General features: G+C 60.2%; 1 protein-coding gene and 1 pseudogene across 1 annotated transcript in view; both read left to right on the top strand.

The window, feature by feature from the left end:
* The first annotated feature begins 1472 nt into the window (after positions 1-1472).
* LOC139829321 (glutamine-rich protein 2-like) overlaps positions 1473-18390 on the top strand; it is a 28992-nt gene continuing 12074 nt past the window's right edge. The window contains exon 1 of the mRNA XM_071816359.1: positions 1473-4810. Within this exon, the coding sequence (XP_071672460.1) occupies positions 4697-4810 (114 nt within the window). The 5' untranslated portion in view covers positions 1473-4696. The remainder of the gene's footprint in view (positions 4811-18390) is intronic.
* LOC136109472 (fas-binding factor 1 homolog) lies at positions 11159-17751 on the top strand (annotated as a pseudogene).

The following is an 18390-nucleotide window of genomic DNA, read 5'->3' as shown; positions in this document are numbered from 1 at the left end:
TGGGGATCCTCCGGCTTCAGTTATAATTGTTAGTTATAATTGCCTTGTTTCTTACTGGCAACGCATCATACGTATAAACTAAGCTCTCTGGTTCTAATCAATGCGTTACTGAATCTTCTGTCTCCCTCTTGTCATGCAGAAGGATCTAAAAGTTGAAAATAGCCCTTCTTTTTGCAGGTGCTCAGAAAGCGTTTACCGTGTCATTGGTTAACGATGGGTGCATCTTTTCTAAGTGAGTCACGGTGTACATGAGTTGAGCAGCTTCTCTCCACTCTCCATTCCCAGCTGCGCTCTCACGCGGGCAGCCCCGCTGCGGCCGATGCCCGGCGAGGATACTGATGTCGGCAACTTAGAAGCGCTGGAAAAATCCCACAGTTTTGGTCGGTCCTTGAGGCTGGCGGAGAAGGAGCAGGAAGCCGCGCTGGGGCGGACGGCCCAGCAGCACAGCAGCCTGGAGCAGGAATGTGCAGAGAGCTGGAGAAGCTGGGAGAATTTTTGACGAGCCTTCGTTTTCCACCTCTGTTTCACAGACTCTGGGGTGCTGTGGGGAAGTAGTTGCCTGCCAGAGTGCTGCAAGAAAAGAGAATCACCTCAGCTCTTGTGCTCGTATTGTTTCCAGCCGCAGCCTCAAGATGCGAACCTTTGGCACGTTTGACTTGTACAGAAAGCACGAGGATGCCATGACCCCGGCAGGGTTGGCGTTTTTGCAGTGCCAGTGGGACAGCTCCGTTACCTGGGTCTTCCGTCAGCTTCTCAGTAAGAAATGGCCCGTGCCGGGGGCTGGGGGAGCCGTGATGCGGCGCTGGGGTGAGGCACAGGGCCGGTGAACGAGCTGTGCCTGTGGGCTTCTGCTTGGTCTGAGGAAACCACCTCTTAAAATGCCATTTTGAATGAGCATTTTCAAATAACACCGAGAGCCTTCACCAGGGCGTGCTCGACCAGCCCTGGTGGGTGTGGGGGGGGCCCTTGTTAGTGATGGGGGACCTTGGGGTTCAGATCTGCGCCGTCTCGCTGACGCTGTCTGTCACCCCTTTACAGATACTGTCCCCTGTCACTTGTGCCCCTCACCCATTTGGTCACTGGCCGTGGTGGGATCACTGTGGTGATGGAATCACTTTGGTCATTTGGATCTGTTTTGGTGACTGATCACGTTCGGCACTAGGATGTTTATATACATTAGATATATATTTTTAAAAACTGAGGGGAGAAAAGGCCATCTGGAGACTCTCAAGGGCCAGTGCCCTCCCCAGCAGTGTGTGCTCCCCCACCCTAGAAATACTACCTTGAAAATTCTTCCAGTGCGATTCTCAGGGGAGCCCCCGCTCCCAACGCCCTGGCCCTGGACCCCCCCTGACTCCCCCACCTCCACCAACCCCGTCTGATCTCTGGCCGTCCATGGTGGCCGTAGCTTTCAGAGGGGGCAGGGGGTGGTGGAGGCCATGGGCGGTGGGTGAGGAGGGGGCAGCCAGGCGGGCTGGGGGTTGTGGGGTAAGGAAGCCCAGAAGGGGCTGAAGCTCCCACGGGCACAGGCCATGGAGGCGATGGGGCTGCTGCTGCTCTGCCGGCTCTCAAGGGTTTGCAGCTTGGAGAACGTGGCCAGAGCGTCGGGGACGTTGGGCGGCGTGGCCGGCGTGTTGGGTCTGGGTGGCACCCCCAGAACATGGGTGCTGCCTGGGGAGGATCTCCAGCCCAGGCAGGGCCAGCTCGGGCTGCGAAGGACATTTTGGACATCCAGGGTGCTCAAAGCACTGGGGTGCAGTGGGTTTGGGGAGGGGACAGCTGCCCCGTGCAGGGAGCGGTAGGGACGGGGTGATGCAATGAGGACCAGCACGATGGGTGGGGAGGGTTTTGGGGTCCCACAGGAGCCTCTTCACCCAGCTCCCTGTGCCCCTGCTCCGCTTCGCACCCCATTAGGGCACAGAAAGTCAGGCAGGGCCCCCCGGGACACGAGGCACTGGCCGGGCCCCACACGGTTCCCGGTACGGGCCCTGCTTTCTGTGTGCTGAACTGAATTTAGTGCCCTCCCCACCGTCCTTCAGGACAGACCCGGCCCTTTTTGAGGCCAATCTTGCCAAAACCCCAGGAGCTCAGCGTGAAAGTGAGAAGTTAAATGATTCCTCACACCACCATTCAACACAAGAACTGGAGGTTTTTGATACCTGCTTTCTTGTAGGTGTCCTACTGAGCACCAGCAAAAAGCCAAGAGTGTTGCTCAGCAGCACCAACCACATCTGCCAGGAATTAGTGTTCAAAATGAACCAGGGGCAGCAGAAGGCAATCACCAGCCCCACAGACAGCAAAGGAGAAGTCTGCAAGATCCCCTAAGGCTGGAATAGACTGTTGGCATCTGCTCTCCACGGCAAAACCGGAGGAGAGCGTAGAGGGAAAAGAAATGAAAGTCATTGACAGTGAAAAATGGGTGGCGAAACACAGGAGGTGGCTGACACAAAAAGACCCTCCCAGGAGCAAGCCATGACTTCTGGACCCAGCATCTCTGGCCCGGGATGAAGGCTTGCCCATTGCAGTGCGGCCACTTGGGGTGCAAAAATGGGGTTTGAGAGGGGCTGTTGCCCCCCAGTGTCTTGCTCTGCCTGGAGATCTCTCTGCAGAGGCCCCTGGACAGGACGCCTCTTCCTCAGTCAGCGCTGGCAAAAACCATCTGGGGACACGCTCCATCCTCCGGAACTCTTCCTCGTGTGACTCGCAGCTCACGTGTGACAGCGCTGCTCGAAACTTGGCCATGTCTAAGAACCGGCTTGCTTTGGGATGTGGGGTTCACTCTCAGAGGAATCAGGGCAGCCCTGCTTTCTGTGTTGGGGTCTCCCTTTCAGCTATGGAGCAACTTCAGTTCACAGAGCAGGAGGATCTTGCAATGCTGTGTAGATAGCAGCACCGTTTCTGAAGCATCAGAGGAGATGTCAGAGCCATCAGGCTGAGGGACGGGAAGCCCAGCAAAAGATTGCCCGTGTTTCAAAAGGGAGGCAGCCGTGCCCGCTGGAGAACCTCTCTCACAGCTCCATCCCCAGCAAAGAGCTGTCTCTAGAGCAGTTCGTGCTGCTTACAGGCAAGATCACCTTTACATTTGAACCGCCTTCCTGCACAGAGGACAGGAAACATACTCTGGTTTATGTCTTTATAGCTGAAAAGGCCAGGACAGTGTTCACGAGGGAGCAAGCGATGAGCACATTTCCTGGTCAGCAGCCGCTGGCTCGTGCCAACGATCAAGAGAGGCAGAAGAAATCCCTTCAGAACAGCTCCCTCTCCAAAGACATCCGTCTGCCTTGATTAACCGCAGGGAAAGGCATCCTAAACCAGGCACTTTGGCCTTGTTTTCAGCCCAGGTTCCCAGGTGCTGGTGCACTTGTGAGCCAGTCACTGCACATCTGCCACGAAGGGGAATCGCCTCCGAGGCCACTGTGCCGTGGGGAAAGGAAAGGATTAAACGTCGGGAGAGTTTGATTGAGTACACAACAGGGATAAAGCCACTCTCTCTGCAATTAAAACTGAGAGTATTTAATTCAGTAAAGTGAGATTTCATTCCCCATGACTTGTCTGATTGTATTTTGAATCTGGGCACGGGCTGCAGTGACCTGCCCCAAAATATGAGGTGTCACCAGCTACAATGTAGGTGGTGAAGTGGGAGAGGCAGGAGGGACCCTCAGCACCTCCCATCCCGCGGATAACTTCATCACAATGACCAGGGCGGCGCCCGCTGGCTCCTGGAGCAGCTGTTGCCAGGCAACAGAGACACTATATTGTCCCCTGTCACCTGTGCCCCTCGCCCATTTGGTCACTGGCCGTGGTGGGATCACTTGCCGTGGTGGTATCACTGTGGTGGTGGACTCATTTTGGCAGTTGGATCGCTTTTGGTGGTGGGATCGCTGTTGGTGGTTGCTTCACTTTTGGTGGTGGGATCACTTCTGGTGGTTGCATCGCTTTTGGTGGTGGAATCGCTTTTGGTGGTTGAACCGCTTTTGGTGGTTTGATCACTTTCTGCACTTGGATTGCTTTGGTGACTGGATCACTTCCATCGCTCGGATTGCTTTCGGAACTTGGATCTGTTTTGGTGACTGATCGCTTTCTGTGGCAAGAAGGAGCAGGAGAAAGGCTGCTGTCTTGTCCATCCCTCCAAGATCACCTCCGGACAGAAAAGCTCCTGTCTCCCTACTTCGGGTTCAGTGTTTTCAGGCAGAACAGCAGCGATGGCCACACGCAGTCTGTTGGAGATGCTGGACGCTGCCATCGGGACACCCGAAGTTGGGGTTGTGGATTTGGTGGCGCTGCACAAGCTGCTGAAAGCCATGATCATCGGGCAGCCAGACCAGCAGGAGCTGTCCGTCCTGGAGCCAGGGCAGAGCCCGACCCCCAGCTTAGGGAAGGACAAGGTCACGAAGGAACAGCCTGGCCAGGAAGAGAAGGAGAGAGACATCTGCAAGGTAGAACCTCTTGCTGGTCCCTGGGTGCTCCCCCACGAGACGCCCCCTCCTCTGGGCTCCGCGCTGCCCTCGTGCCGCCCTCAGCCCAAGGGCTGGGTTAAGCCCGAGCTCCCGCAGCAGAGCACAGCGGGGTCCAGGTCCCCAGGGACCCTCCCCTGGGCTCACCCCGACACCCGCTCTCCCAGAAAAGGGCTTCGCTCCAGGATCTGTGGGAGGAGATCAACAAGTTTAAGGAGGTGCAGTCCGGCCTGGCAGAAGACATGCGGGAGATGCAGGAGGCGCATGTCGGCCTGGCAGAGGACATGCGGGCGATGCAGGAGGCGCATTCCGGCCTGGCAGAGGACATCCAGGAGATCCAGGAGACGCTTGGCCTGGTGGGTGTCCCCTGGTGCCCCAGCAGGGAGCTGGGCTCTCGTCCCCTCCCCGCTTCTCTCCCTGTCAGCCTGCGCCCCTGCTCTGTGGCCATCGTTGTCACCAGCGTGGAGGGCAGCAGGAGGGAAGAGTGGGAAGGGTGTCCCAAGAGTTGCTAAGGCACTTTTGAACTAGAGAGCCCTCAAAACAGAACCATGGGAGGGGAAGGAGGGGAGATAAAGCTCTGCTCGTGGAATTCTGCCGCGGCCCCCAGGCACAGCCCTGCCCAGCGTCTCTGTGGCTCCTGCCCCATTCATTTGGGGATTCTCTTTAAATCCCACACCCACATCTGAACGGGTGTCCCTGTCCTCACCCAGCTCCAGGGGAAGCCCCAGGACGCTGCCGGGCTGCGCAGGGACAGGAGGCGGCTGCATCCCCGCTCCCTCGGGGACACCAGCCCTCCTGCCTCGGGGCACAGCCTGTGGGTTCGGGGTGCTGGGCAGTGATGCTGGGGGTCCCATCCCTGGGGATTCCATCCCCCCGGCTCCATGGCCGGGCTGACCCCGTGATGCCTTTGCATTTGGGCTCTCATGTGGAACACGACTTTATCCCCGTGAGATGGTGGTTTGGGGACAGGGACTGGGGACATGGCGGGGGGTTCTGGGGTCTGTCCTCACGGCTGCCCAGCTGCCAGTAACCGTGCTGCCCTTTGCCTCTTCTTCCCAGGAGGGCGCTGGGGGCCAGTCTGCCCCCGCCGATCCCACCCAGGTGGCCACGGACAGCCAGGCCAGGAAGAGCTCAGCACTGGGGCCGAAGGGACGTGGGACACAGCCTGGGATGGAGACCAGCAAGGGGACTGCAGGGTCTGGCTCCCCGGGGATGCAAGCAGGGACACAGGGGGAACCAGTGACCCCTGTGAAGTTGTCAGGCACTCCCTCTGACCACATGAGGTCTACTGATGCCAATGTCACCAGCCCGGGGATGCAGCCAGGATCACGGGGCAGCCAGGCCAGCACCCGCCTGGGAAGACAGCCAGGGGCCCCTGACACCCAGACCAGCACCTTGGGGAAACAGCCAGGATCACCTGGGACCCACACCACCACCCCTGGGGTGCAGCCTGGGTCCTCCAGCTCCCAAGCCACCATCCCAGAGGATGCCGAAGAGCGGGCCATGCCCTGGCGCTCCTCGGGCTCCACCATCATCTCCAGCTATGAGTCGGAGATGCGGGAGGTTCTCTCCCAGGTTGGGCAGCTCGGCAACGTCTGCACTGGTCTGAAGGAGGAGGTGGAGCAGCTGAAATCTGCAAAAGCAGAACGCGCGGATCTTGAGAACGTGCGCCGGCTCTTCCCGGAGGGAGGTGAGAGCACGGGGGGGCTGGCGGGGGTTGTTTGCTGTGGGGACACCCTGGCTCAGGAGCTCGTCATGCTCAGAGCCTGGCCCCAAGGGTGAGACCCCGTCACCGACAGCACATCCCCTTGCACCATGTCCCTCTAGGCCGGCAGAGCATCACCAGCATCCTGGCCGACCTCAAGTGCCAGATGTCGTTCCTGCAAGACATGGCCAGGGCCCTCCACGGGCAGGAGGAGAAGGTGAGCCGGCAGCAGTCCCCGAGGGGCTGCGGGGATGCCAGTTTGGGCAGGGAGGGGGCAGCCGAAGGGTCCCCGTGCCGGAATGACACAGGGGGCTGTGCCCTCACTGCCCCCACTGCCGTTCGCAGATCAGCAAGGTGGAGGATGCTCCCAGAAAGATGAGGGCGGCTGGAGCCGGCAGGAAAGCAGACGGCAGCGCCCAGATGACCCAACAGCCACGGTAAAAGAATGGGAGAGGGTTTCCTACCTCGCAGGGCTGCGAGGGAACCTGGGGTCTGAGAGCATCCCAGTTTGGGGGGCAGGGGACACCCCCACAAAGGCTAAGCCTGCCCCTGCCCCCGTCTCGCTGGCCAGGCCCAAGGGACAGAAGGTCAAGGCAGAGCGGAAGGAGTTGGGGAAGCAGCAGGAGCCGACTCAGGCCGAGCTGGAACACCTTGCGGCCGAGTACGTGAATCTGTTGGTGATGGAGACAGCGCAGCAGCTGCAGGCAGAGGTGAGGCCCGGGGGCGGCGCTCCCAACCATGGCTGGCTCGGGGGGAGCCCTGGCGGGGTCCCGGCCACGGCCCCTGGCTCGATGGGGTCATGGAGCCTCCACGGCACCTGCGCTTGTGGGCCGCATCCAGCCCGGCTCAGAGCTGATTCCTCCTCCCCTGCCAGCAGGTGGACGAGCCGAGAGCGACGGCGCAGAGCGGGGGACACGAGCAGGCAGGGTGCCACGTCTGCAGCCCGGACACCATGGTGCTGCTGGAGAAGCTCCTCCAGCGCTGCGAGAAGCTCGAGGAGCAGGTGGCGTCCCTGGCCCAGAAGGCGGGCGGCAAGGTGGACAATTATGAAAAGTGGAGGAGACAGGTAAGGAGATGCAGTGTAGGGGGCTTGAGCTGCTAGGACCCCCCAGGCATTTCTGCTTTGCTGTAACGCGGGGGAGCCCCTGGCTGCCCCCCTAATTGGCTTGTGGGAGTCAGCAGCATGGAAGGGAATTAAAGCCTTGGAGAAAATGTTCTGCTTGCACTGAAAGCCCGTGGCCACCAGCCAAAATACCCTGGGTCTGTCCCTGCGGGGCAGCCACCCTCCTTGCTCAGCACCGCCTTGTCCTCTTAGTCCCTGCAGCAGGACGAGCAGCTCAAGTGCCTCCAGGCCAGCATCATGCAGCTCCAAAAGGACTATGAGAAGTTCAGCTCGGGCCTTGCAAACCTCCAGCAGGATCGCCAGCAGGAGCAGAATGACATCAAGGTGAGTGTCTGTAACCCGCAGGCAGAGCCCAGGCTGGGACCCCAAGGGATCTGTCCCCCTGCCACCCTGCTCGCAGCCCTGCACAGCTTCCCGATGCCTTTCCTGGAGGTTTCTGATGGGGTGGGGAGGCAGGGGGTGCTCGGCTGGCCGGGGGTCAGCTCCGACCCTACCGTGGCATCACGGGCTGCTTTTTGCCTGGGAATCGATGAGGTATGGGCTCGAGGGTCCCTGGTGCCAGTCAAGGGTGTCCTGGGCAGGGTGACAAACACCCCTTGTCCCTTGGGTGCCGGCTGACAGAACCAGCCAGGGGGAGGGAGGATTTCCAGCCCGGCTGCGGGTCCTTTGCCAGGTCCCTCTGTGATCCTGAGTCCCTTCGGCTGGTGGGACCAACCCCACGGGGGCGATGGGGTGAACAGATCCACGTAGCCACTTCTCCCTCTCCCGTTGTCCCTCCATCCTGTCTCCAACCGCTCTCCTGCCTTTCCCCATTGCTAGAAGGTAGACAAGGCCGCCCTGGCTGACAAAGTCAGTCGCAGCCAGTTTGAGGCGTGCATGGAGCAGCTGAACAAGGGGATGGAGAAGGTGACGAGCCGGGTGACAGGCCAGGAGCAGGACTGTCAACAGTTCCAGCAAGAGCTCCAAAGGCAGATGGACTGTAAGGTGAGGGCTCGTCCCCTCCATGCAGAACTGGCACCTTGGGGGCCTGGCAGCCTGAGGCAGCATCCTTGCGATGGTGCCCCCTCCTGGCTGTCCCCCTGGGGACCGCCATGTCCCATCCTGGGGTAGATGGCTGAGGGTGTCACCCGTCCACAGCTGGACCGGCGGGAGCTGGGGGCGTTCCGGCAGCAGCAGGAGGAGCGTTGGAAGAGCCTCAGCCGGCAGCTGCAGAAGGTGCTGCAGCCAGAGCGTGACGATGCCGCTGGGATTAGGAAGTGAGTGCGATGGGGACAGCGGTGGCTTTGGCAGTGCCGGCCCTGTTCCTGCTGGCTGTCCCAGCTCGTGCCGCTGTGGTACCCTGGCGTGGGAGCCGAGTGGGCAGCGCCCCTGGGGATGCTGAGCAAGTGGCTGTGCCTTGTGCTCCTGCCAGCTGCAGCTTCCCAGCGACGGAGGCGGCACAATGAGGGGGCACGTGTGGGAGGAGCCCTCCTGAACCAGTCTTGGGGGGTGGGTGCAGAGGCTTTTTGTGGCAGGGGACGGTGTGCAGGTGGGGCTGTGCCCCCCAGGAGCTCCCCAGCCCTTTTCTCCCCTCTCCAGGCAGCTGCTACCTGGTTTCCATTGCCTGTCCTGCGACCGGCCCGTCAACATGCTGGCGCCTGGACCGTGAGTAACTGCCCCCGAACAGGGAGCACCCCCTGACCCCTCCCTGGAATCGAGTGACACATGGGGTGCCACCTGCCAGGCACTGAGCACCCCGTGTCCTGTCCCACAGGGAGCGGACGGGCGAGTGCAGATACCCCACTGTTCCGCGGAGCTGTGGGGGCCCACACACTGTCAGGCCCCCACGCTTCCAGCCCCAACCGCCCAGCATTCCACGGCCATCCCAAGCCAGTGCCCGCAGCCCCAACAAGGTAGGGATGATGGAGGTGGGGAGGGGGATGCTGAGCCTGCAGGGGGATCTGTGTCTCAATTTCCCCACGGAGAGCTGGCTGGGGGAGGGTTGCTGGAGGATGCGGAATGGGGCCCCGTGTTTGGGTCACACGCTCTCCCCTTCCCAGAAGGACGCGATGCAGCTGTTGGGCCAGGACGGCACTGATGGGAAGCAACAGAACAAGCAGCCGTCTGTAACGGAGAGCTCTGAGCTGTCCTCAAAGCAAAGGGGGACGCCAAACACCACGACCTCAATGAGCCGGCCAAGTATGGCCCTGTCAGGGCACCGGGGGGCGGAGGACACCCTGCTGTCTGGGGGGATGGGTCTGTGCCCGCAGCTGGGCTGGGTGGGACGGGAGTCTGGGGTCTGGGCTGGGGTGCGGGGGCAGCACTGGCTGCTGGGGCAGCCGCTCCTCATGGTGGAGCTGGAGGGAGCTGGGGGGACATGGCGGGTGGTGCTGGCAGTGTGGGACAACAGCCTGTGTGCTTCAGGGTGGGGGCAGGACCCTGTTTGTGGGTGCCTGTGGCTGACCCTGCCCCTCGCCCCCAGGTACCTCCTCCTCACTGCAGCACCAACCCGCCGCGCCGAAGAACCGATCTGCCTCGTCTCCCGCACGCCTCACCCAGGCACCGAAGCTGCTGGTGCACCTCCTGCCACTCCGCAATAAATCAGTGCCCTGACAGCCGGGCAGGACGGGGGTCCCGGGCCCCGGTCCCACCGCCTCGGGCGCTGAGCAAGCAACAGCTACAATAAACGGCCATGAGCAACCAAGTGCCAGTGTGGTCTGAGTGGAGGTCCCTGGGGCAGGATGGGAGAAAGCCCCCCTGTGTTTGCTTTTTCAGGAGACAAATAAGTGCTAAAAAGGCACTTTGGGGGTGCCCAGGTGGATCCAGTGGTATCCAGACCCCCTCCAGAGGGAGCACTGGGAGCAAACCACTGGGCATCAGGGCAGAGCCAGCAAAGGCCCATCCTGCACCCCGGGTGGGGCTGAGGTGTCCATGGGCTTAAGAAGCACCCCCTGGGCCTAACTGGGGGGATGGGGTGAGGAGGTAACCAGGCAGCTGTGCAAGATGCCGGGCTGACTGTCGGCAGCCGGGAGAGCAGCAGCAGGAGCTGAGCTGCAAGGCCGGGCAAGGCCGAGCTGTCACAGGAGCTCTGCTTGACAACAGGTTGACCGTGAGCCAGCAACGTCTCCCGTGGTCAAGAGGCCAATGGTACCTGGGCTGCGTGAGTAGGAGTGTGGCCAGCAGGTCAAGGGAGGTGAATCCTTCCCCTCTGCTCTGCACTCGTGAGGCCCCATCTGAGTGGTGTGTCCAGTTCTGGGCACCCCAGTTTAAGAAGGACAAGGAATTACTGGGGAGAGTCCAGCGGTGGCTACAAAGGTGCTGAGGGTTTTGGAGCATTTTGCTTCTGAGGAAATGCTGAGAGAGCTGGGGCTGTTGAGCTGGAGAAGAGAAGCTGAGAGGGATCTGATCAATGGGATCAATATCTCAGGGTGGGTGTCAGAGGATGGACCAGACTGTTCAGTGGTGCCCAACGCCAGGGTGAGGGGCAACGGGCACAGACTGAAACACAGGAGGCTCCATCTGAACATGAGCAGAAACTTGTTTGCTGGGAGGTGCCAGAGCCTGGCCCAGGCTGCCCAGAGCTGGTGTGGAGTCTCCTCTGAGACATTGAAACCCGCCTGGACCCACCTGTGTGATCTGCTCTGTGACCCTGCGTGAGCAGGGCTTGGACTGGGGGATCTGCAGAGGTTTGAATCTCCCCCGGGAGTATCGGAGTTGCCGGGGCTGGAGCGTCCGGCCCGGCCTCAGGCCCACCAGGGACTCCATGTCCCAGCACCAGCAAGAGGAGAAGGGCCGGGCCAGGCCAGGTGGGGTCGGGAGGGGCCGGGCGGGACCGGGCGGTGCTGCTGCGGGCGGGTCCAGGGCTGCCCTGAGCCCAGGGATCGGGACACCGCGGCCATGGCCACCAGGCCTGTGCGTGCTCGGGGCCGGGGGCACGAGGGCAGGTGTGTTTAAGGCTGAGCTGGAGCCTGGTTTTTGAGGGGCTTGGAGAGGTCCGAGCAGCAGGGAGCCAGCCGGGGGGGTGGCAGAGGGACGCAGGTTGAACAGCAAGTGGGGAAATCCTCCTGTCCCTGCAGGTCAGAGTGTGGACGCGACCAAGGATCTTCGGTCCCCCCGTGGGGGTTGACATCGGAGGAATCTGCGGAGACACCCTCTGGAGCAAGGGAAAGCCCGGCTCTTGCGATGGCGATGGTGAGTGTGACGGGTGCTCAGGCAGGCCCGGGAAATGCTCAGTGCTGCTCTGGCACTGGTTGGGAGGCAGGAGCCATCCCGAGGCAGGAGGGGCTGAGCCCCCTGGTGTCACTGAAGGGGTCACATCTCTCCGCTCCCCCGGGCTTTCAGCTGCCATTTCCCAAGCAGCGCGGGCGGGACGAGGGCGTCGCTGGTGCTGCTGGGGTTCTCGGGAGAAACCTGCCTCTGGCTTGAGTGTGCTGAGACAGTCCAGCTCAGACTGGCTTGGTTTTCTAATGAGGGAATTTGTCTTTCTCCACAGGCTACGCAAGCCAAGAGAGGTTTAAGTGGTAAGTGCACTGGCCTGGTCTCCTTTCACTGTGCGCAGGTGCTTTGGTCTGCTGGGAATGCCTGGGGCGGAGGAGGGGGACACTGGGGTGAGGTGGCAACCCTGGCTACCGCAATGGTCACCATCCTTGTGTGGAAGGTGCAGCTCCGTGAGAAGCCGGCTAATCCCCCCGTGGAGTGCCCAGGCCAGGGCTATGCCCGTGTCCATCATCCTGATCTCTCCCTGTGTGTTTCCAGTTGAACCCCGTTTTACAGCCGGTGGGAGAGCCTTGAAGACCAGCGCGCGGGTCACCAAGGAGTGAGTGCCTTTCAGATCTCTGCGTGCTCCCCACGTCCTCCTGACCTGCCCCCTCCTCAGCTTCTGCACCCGCTCCCTGCCCCGACTGGAGAGAACAAGGCAGCTGCAGGGGTGAGCCCAAACGTGGGGAGAGAGCCTGGATGTCCTGAGGGCTGGGGCTGAGCTCTCTGGCATCACTGGCAGGAGCAAAAAGCCAGGAGAGGGGAGTGGGTGGCTGGTGGGAGACGGGCTTCCAGGTACCGAGGATGGAGCAAAGCCCGGGGGCACCCGCTGCTGCAGCCCAGCCTTCCTGGGTGTGCTTCGGCTCCAGCGTCGTAGGAAGAGCCCTCACCCAAAGCAATGGCCTTGGGTGTTCCTGACGCTTCTCTCAGAGGCAGCAGCAGGATCTCAGCACAGGACTCAGGGCTCAGAGCGTTTCAAGTACCGAAATCCCCCCGTCTCAGCCCCCGTGCGCTGCAGCCGCGGCCCCAAGCACCAGCCTCCCAAGGGAGAAGCAGTGCTGAGGCATCCGCTGCGCTCGCCCTGTGCCCGTCCTCATCCTCTTGCTTTCCAGGACAAGGACGACCGGGACTGGGATTTCCTGAGGACATCGAAACCCAATTCTGGCCCACAGAAGATGCCTGTAAAACGTGGCACTGAGTGCAGCTCTGAGACAACAGCAGAACAGAGCAGCAGGAAAGGTAAGCAGGTTGCTGGATGCCTCCTCCTTGTAAGAAAGGAATCGGCAGCCTGGCTGAGTTTGTGTGAGGTGCCAGCTGATGAAATGGAAAGCCATCCAGTCCCATCTCTGATTAAGCAGTGCGGTCATTTCTAGAGCAGCTTGATAACGGGGTTGGTTGTGCCACAGCTCAGGGAGTGCCCCAGGTTACAGAACTGGCCTTTCCTTTCCGGGAAGGGAGGCTCAGATCTTCCCTTGGGCCTCACCCGGCCTGTTGTGCACCGTGCCAAAGGACAACAAGTTTTCGTGGTCAGGATTTGGGTGGCTGTAGCATCCCCGGTCCACGGCAAAGCCCAGCTGGGGCACTTCTGGGTGGGTCCCAGCTGCACTGGGCAGTGTTACAGGCACTCGCCCCTCTTGTTCCTGCAGCGGGGACGCTCATGGGTCTGATAGTCACCTCAAATGGCCTTTGCCCCGATAAATCCACTCTGGACACCAGTAGCAGCCGGTGGGTTGGGGCAAGAGCCAGGGTGTGTTTAGAGCAGGGCCTTTGGGTGAAGAGGGGCTGGAACAATCTGATTGGAAACTTGCAAAGCTCAAGAAGCTCCTGGTGTTGCCGGAGCTGGAAACCCCAGTGTCAGTGACCCCCAGCCATGTCCCAGCAGTGGATGCAGGGGCGCAGAGCAGGCAGTGGCGCGTTGCCGCTTTGTCACTTGCTGTGAGGTTCAGTCACGGAAAAGACATTGAAAAAGGACTTTGTAAATGGTCCAGGGAGAGAAGAGCAGGCAGGGCTGCTTTGATCTCTTGTTCTTTAAAAAACCAAACCCCACCCTGCTCAAACCTCCTCTCATGGGCGATCCCATCCCCAGAGCTGCCCCCACGCCAGACGCCCCTGCGCACCGTGGCCCCGGTCCAGAGGAAGAAGACGTCGATGTTTGAAGATGCTGAAGACGACGACCTGTTGGATGTGCTGAGACGTGGCAAAGGCCCAAAAAAAGAGTAAGGGCAGTGAGGAGGCAATGGCAGTAACGCAGGGGGTGGGCTGAGTGTTGAGCTGGTGCCACCGTGCTGGGGGGGGATGCCGGAGCTTCTGCCCGTGGGTCCCAGCAAGGGGCAAGAGCAGCTGGTTTGGCAGAGAAGAGCCAGAGCAGCCTGGCCAGGCTGTGTGAGGAGGGACAGCCCTGCCTCTGGGAGAAACCATCTGCCACCGTGTCCCCACAGAGCGGAGCTCCGGCCAGCGCGCTCCACGCTGGACGGCTTGTTCGGACGAGGCTCCGCGGCCAAAGTCCTGGAAAAGCCAGGTACGGGAGAGCATAGGGAGTGCAAAGTGGATAAAAAGTCCCAGAAGCAGCCAGGTGAGCCCAGCCAGGGACGTTGGGCAGGTCTGCAGAGGTGACAGCATTGGCTTGGGCTAGCGAGCTTGATTTCTCGTGGCCTTGCAGGGGAAATGCCCTTTGTGTCGGGCTGAGCAGGGCGGTCAAGGGGCTCTGGGTCAGCGGGGCGGAAGGCGGCTCATGCACAAGGGTTGTGCTCTGCCCTCGAGGCAGCCTGGGAGGAGGAGGAGGAGGAGGAGGGGAGGGCTGGTGTCTTTGCAGCAGCTGCTCCTCTGGGCGCTGACTCAAGGCTCCTTGTCTGAACAGAGGAGGAAGGGCGCGGGAACAAGAAGGAGCTTGTCTTCGGAGAGTACAAGCCCTCGATGGGCTCCAGGCCCGCGGTACAGCCGGTGGTGGGGCAGTTGGTGAGGTACGGTGCTGTGCGTGTGTCTGGAGCGTCGCTGTCCCTGAGGCGGAGCAGGCAGGTCCCCGGGTCCCCTCGCAGGCAGGTCTGCAACTGCTTCTCCTCCCTCAGGTTTTCTGCCAACAGCAGCAGCGAAACAAACCCAGAGCCCCGCTCCACACCTCGTCCTCCCCGCAGACGGAACCCCGTGCGGAGGAGAAGGGCCGGAGACGACTGGCTGGGCTGGGAGGATGAGGATTTCATGGAGCCCCCCAGCCAGTTTGGGGCTGCAGAGGAGGCAGCGCCTAAACCCGACCCAATGGACTGGATGATCGATGCTTTGGCTCCCAGCAGAGCCGAAGAACAGGCCAAGGCACAGGAGATAAAGGCCAACACTATGGAGACCCAGGAGTAGAAAGCCAAGCCCTCTGAGACTGAGGAGAAAAAGGCTGAGCCCTCGGAGGCGCAAGAGAAAAAGAACAAACCCTCGGAGGCCCAAGACACAAAGGCCGAGCCCTCAGAGACCGCGGGCGAAGGGCCGGGTCCCCGCTCTCCCGGCAGGTAAAGGCCCGGTCAATGGCCGCAGCACTCCCGTCTGCTCCACGTGTGGCTGCTGCAGCAGCAGCTCTCAGCAGCGCTTGCCTCAGATTGACCCAATTCGTGTTAAGCACTTTCTGGTATCCAGTTGGGGTAATGCCGCGGGTCTTTGTCGCGCTGATCCAGCCCACAGTCCCATTCCCCTCGGCAGGTTCAGACTTGTGCCGTCCCAATGGGGCTCAGAAGGGAATTGCAGCCCCCGTGCCTGGAGCGGTGGGCAGGGGGTGTGAGCTGGGGGTGCCCGGGGAAGGGGGCGGATGCAGCCAGGGGAGCACCAAGAACGGAGCTGTTGGGGTCTCTGCTCCCTCGGCAGCCAAGAGGCTGAATCCTGCCTTTCACCTGCGAGGCAGGAACTGGCGTTGAGGAGGGATCTTGTCTTTCGTGGCCTCCTCGGCTTGACCACATCGGGTGCTTTTTTCTTGCAGCCAGCTGGCCGCCTCCCCAGCAGCATTGGACTGTTGGGCAGAGCTGCTGAGCGCCCAGGCCCGTGTGGCAGAGCTGGAGAGCCAGGTGAGCCCCAGCGCCTGCTGGATGGGGCCCATGGGTGACCCAGGGGGAGGAGAAGGGGCCAGGTCTGCTCCTAACAGCATCAGGGTGACGGGAAAGAGGAAGAACCTCCCTGTGCTGAGATGCCAACAACGGCCACCGACTGCTGCTGTGGGGGTTCTGTCCCTTTGCCACCACATCCCCAATCAGGACACCGCATTGCGCAGCAGCAGAGGGCTAAGGGCTCAGAATGCAGAGAGTGAAGCAGCCCCTGCCTCCATTTCCCACCGCGCACAGCAACACCGATCTGCTGCTAAATCCCCATGTGACCTTTGGGTGCAGAGTGCCAGGTACTGCAAGGAAAGCAACACTTGTTCGGTGCTGTGACCCCTCACGGGCTCTCTCCCGGCAGGACCTCAGTGACCATAATGAAGGACAACTACGGGCAGCAGGTGGAGATGCTGTGGTGGCAGAACGAGCAGCTGGCGGCTCAGCTGCGGCAGGAGCGGCAGGACACGGCGCGGGATCGGGCAGAGCTGCTGGCGCAGCACCAGCTTGACCTGGAGCAGCTGTGGGAGCAGCACCGGCTGGAGAAGCAGCAGCTGCGGGAGCTGCAGGGCTGAGAGCGGCACGAGCGGCACGTGGTGCCGGTGCCCCCGGTCTGGGTGAAGGAACCAGGGGATGGTTTGGGGAGACAGTGAAAGGAGAATGGAGAGTCCAGAAGCCCTGGATTGAGGGCAGCCCAGTGGCTTTTGGAGTGGGGATTTGCTTTGCAGGCAGACACAGGGAGATCTGGCTGGAGACTTCATTCTGAGGGAATGCGTTGCCTTTTGAAAGAGGCTGAACCCCATGTTTTCTCTCCCCCAGATCCCTTTTATTCAGAACAATGACTTTGGGCCAATGAGAAATCTGATTTTGGTATAGAAGCCCATAACCCCCAGATGTGGTCCATCCCAGATGGGGATGGCAGCCCGTGGGATGCCCCGTAACAGACCAGCCTGCCAGCTCAGCTCCTGGGACCTGGTGCTCAGCCCCACGACCGAGCCTCTTCCACGGTGCCCGTCACGGGGAGCACCAGTTTGTAACAGCCCGTGGTGGGCTCCTTCCCCGTGTCCTGCAGGGAATCTGTTGAGGAACCGCGCAAGAAACACGAGGACCAGCTCCAGCACATGATGTGGCTGAAAGAGCGAGAGATGGATGTGCTGACCGGCACTATTTCACACACCAGGTACCGACAGCCAGTGTCGTGTCCCCATGTTGATCGCTGGCCGCGGTGTTCCCTGACCTCTGGGGAACCAGGCCCGGAGCACAGGAGGAACAGGGGCCATCCTCTCTCCCACCCGCTGCCCGCGGGGATGCTGAGCTGTTGTGTAGTGTCTGTCTGTGCTCCCCGAAGCAGCAGCTGCATCTTCCTACTGCTCTGCTCTGATCCCGAGAGGTTCGGGGCAGGGCTGCCCGGCCCATGGCCCGGCACACGTCCCCCTCTCCTTCGCAGTGATCCTTCCCCTGCGGGTCTTGCTCAGACTGCGAGTTTCTGGGCTCTGTACGAGCATGGGGAGGGGTCCCCTTCATGGGGGACCACGGCACGAGGGAGGCTTTGGGAAAACATGGAAAAGAAGCTGAGTTTTTAGTTGATACTGGAACGTTTGATTTGGTTTTGAATCAGGCATTGATACCATTAGATGAAGATTTTGTACCTGTGGTGGGAGCTACTGGCCAAGAAGACAAAGCTTTCTGCAACAGCCAATCCAATAGAAACTGGAGAAACAAATTGGAATTCCTAAGTTCTTATCTAAGCCCGGGTCTCCAAAACCGTTACGGAGACGAGACTTAGGAAAACAGTTGCAAGCAATAATAACATACAAACAAGGTGAAGTGACAAAATGGAATTCCTAAGTTCTTATCTACGCCTGGGTCTCCAAAACCGTTACGGAGACGAGACTTAGGAAAACAATTGCAAGCAATAATAACATTCAAACAAAGTGAAGTGACATTCAAGATAAAAGAGCAGCCACAGAAACCAAAGAAGACCGTATGCAATGCACTGCAAGTTTGCTAAATTTGGTGAGATGCAGTGGGTATCGAGCTTCCCAACAGAGCGCCCAGCTGATCCAGCACCAAGTGACTTATCTGGGAATCGAGATCTCTGGAGGGCACCAGAGCTGGGGATGGAGCGACAAGAAGCTGTTCGCCGGACACCAGAACCTGCAGCGGTAAAAGAGCTCTGGGCATTTCTTAGAATGACACGTTGGTGCAGACTTTGAGTTTATAATTATGGACTTTGAGTAAAGCCTTTCTATGAACCGTGAAACAAAATGACTTCCAAGTTGAATTGGACAAGAGAAGCATCTGAGGGCATCTGCACAACTAAACAAAGAACCTGGGTCTCCCAGATATCACCAAGCCATTGGAGTTATGCTCACACAAAAGGCAAAGCGTTGCTCTGCGTGTTCTGGCACAGCAATTAAGAGCTCAGAACCGAGCGGCTGCTGCTTCCCAAAGCAATCAGATGCAGTGAGCCAAGGCTGGCCTGGATGTCGTGGAGCTGTGGCAGCTCTTGGACTCGCTGTACAGGAAGCTCCTGAGTTCACCGTGGGACAGAAAGTGTCCCATACGGTACCAACCGTACTGGAACAAAAAGGCACCCATGGGTTATCTCCCTCGAGATTCCTGAATACCAGGCGGTACTGGTGGAACTGGATGATGTGAATGTTGTCGTTACCAACGCTGTCACTGCAGCCCCTTTCCTCAGTGGGTCTGTTTCAGAGCCTGTGGTCCAGGATTGCTTGGAAACAATGGGAGCTGTTTCCTCCAGCAGACGGGATTTAATGGAACAGGCGCTGGAAGACGCCGAAG

This window comes from Patagioenas fasciata, chromosome 18 (assembly GCF_037038585.1).
Source record: "Patagioenas fasciata isolate bPatFas1 chromosome 18, bPatFas1.hap1, whole genome shotgun sequence".
NCBI lineage: Eukaryota > Metazoa > Chordata > Aves > Columbiformes > Columbidae > Patagioenas > Patagioenas fasciata.
The sequence above is the reverse complement of the archived record's forward strand: the minus strand, read 5'-3'. Positions and strand labels throughout refer to the sequence as shown.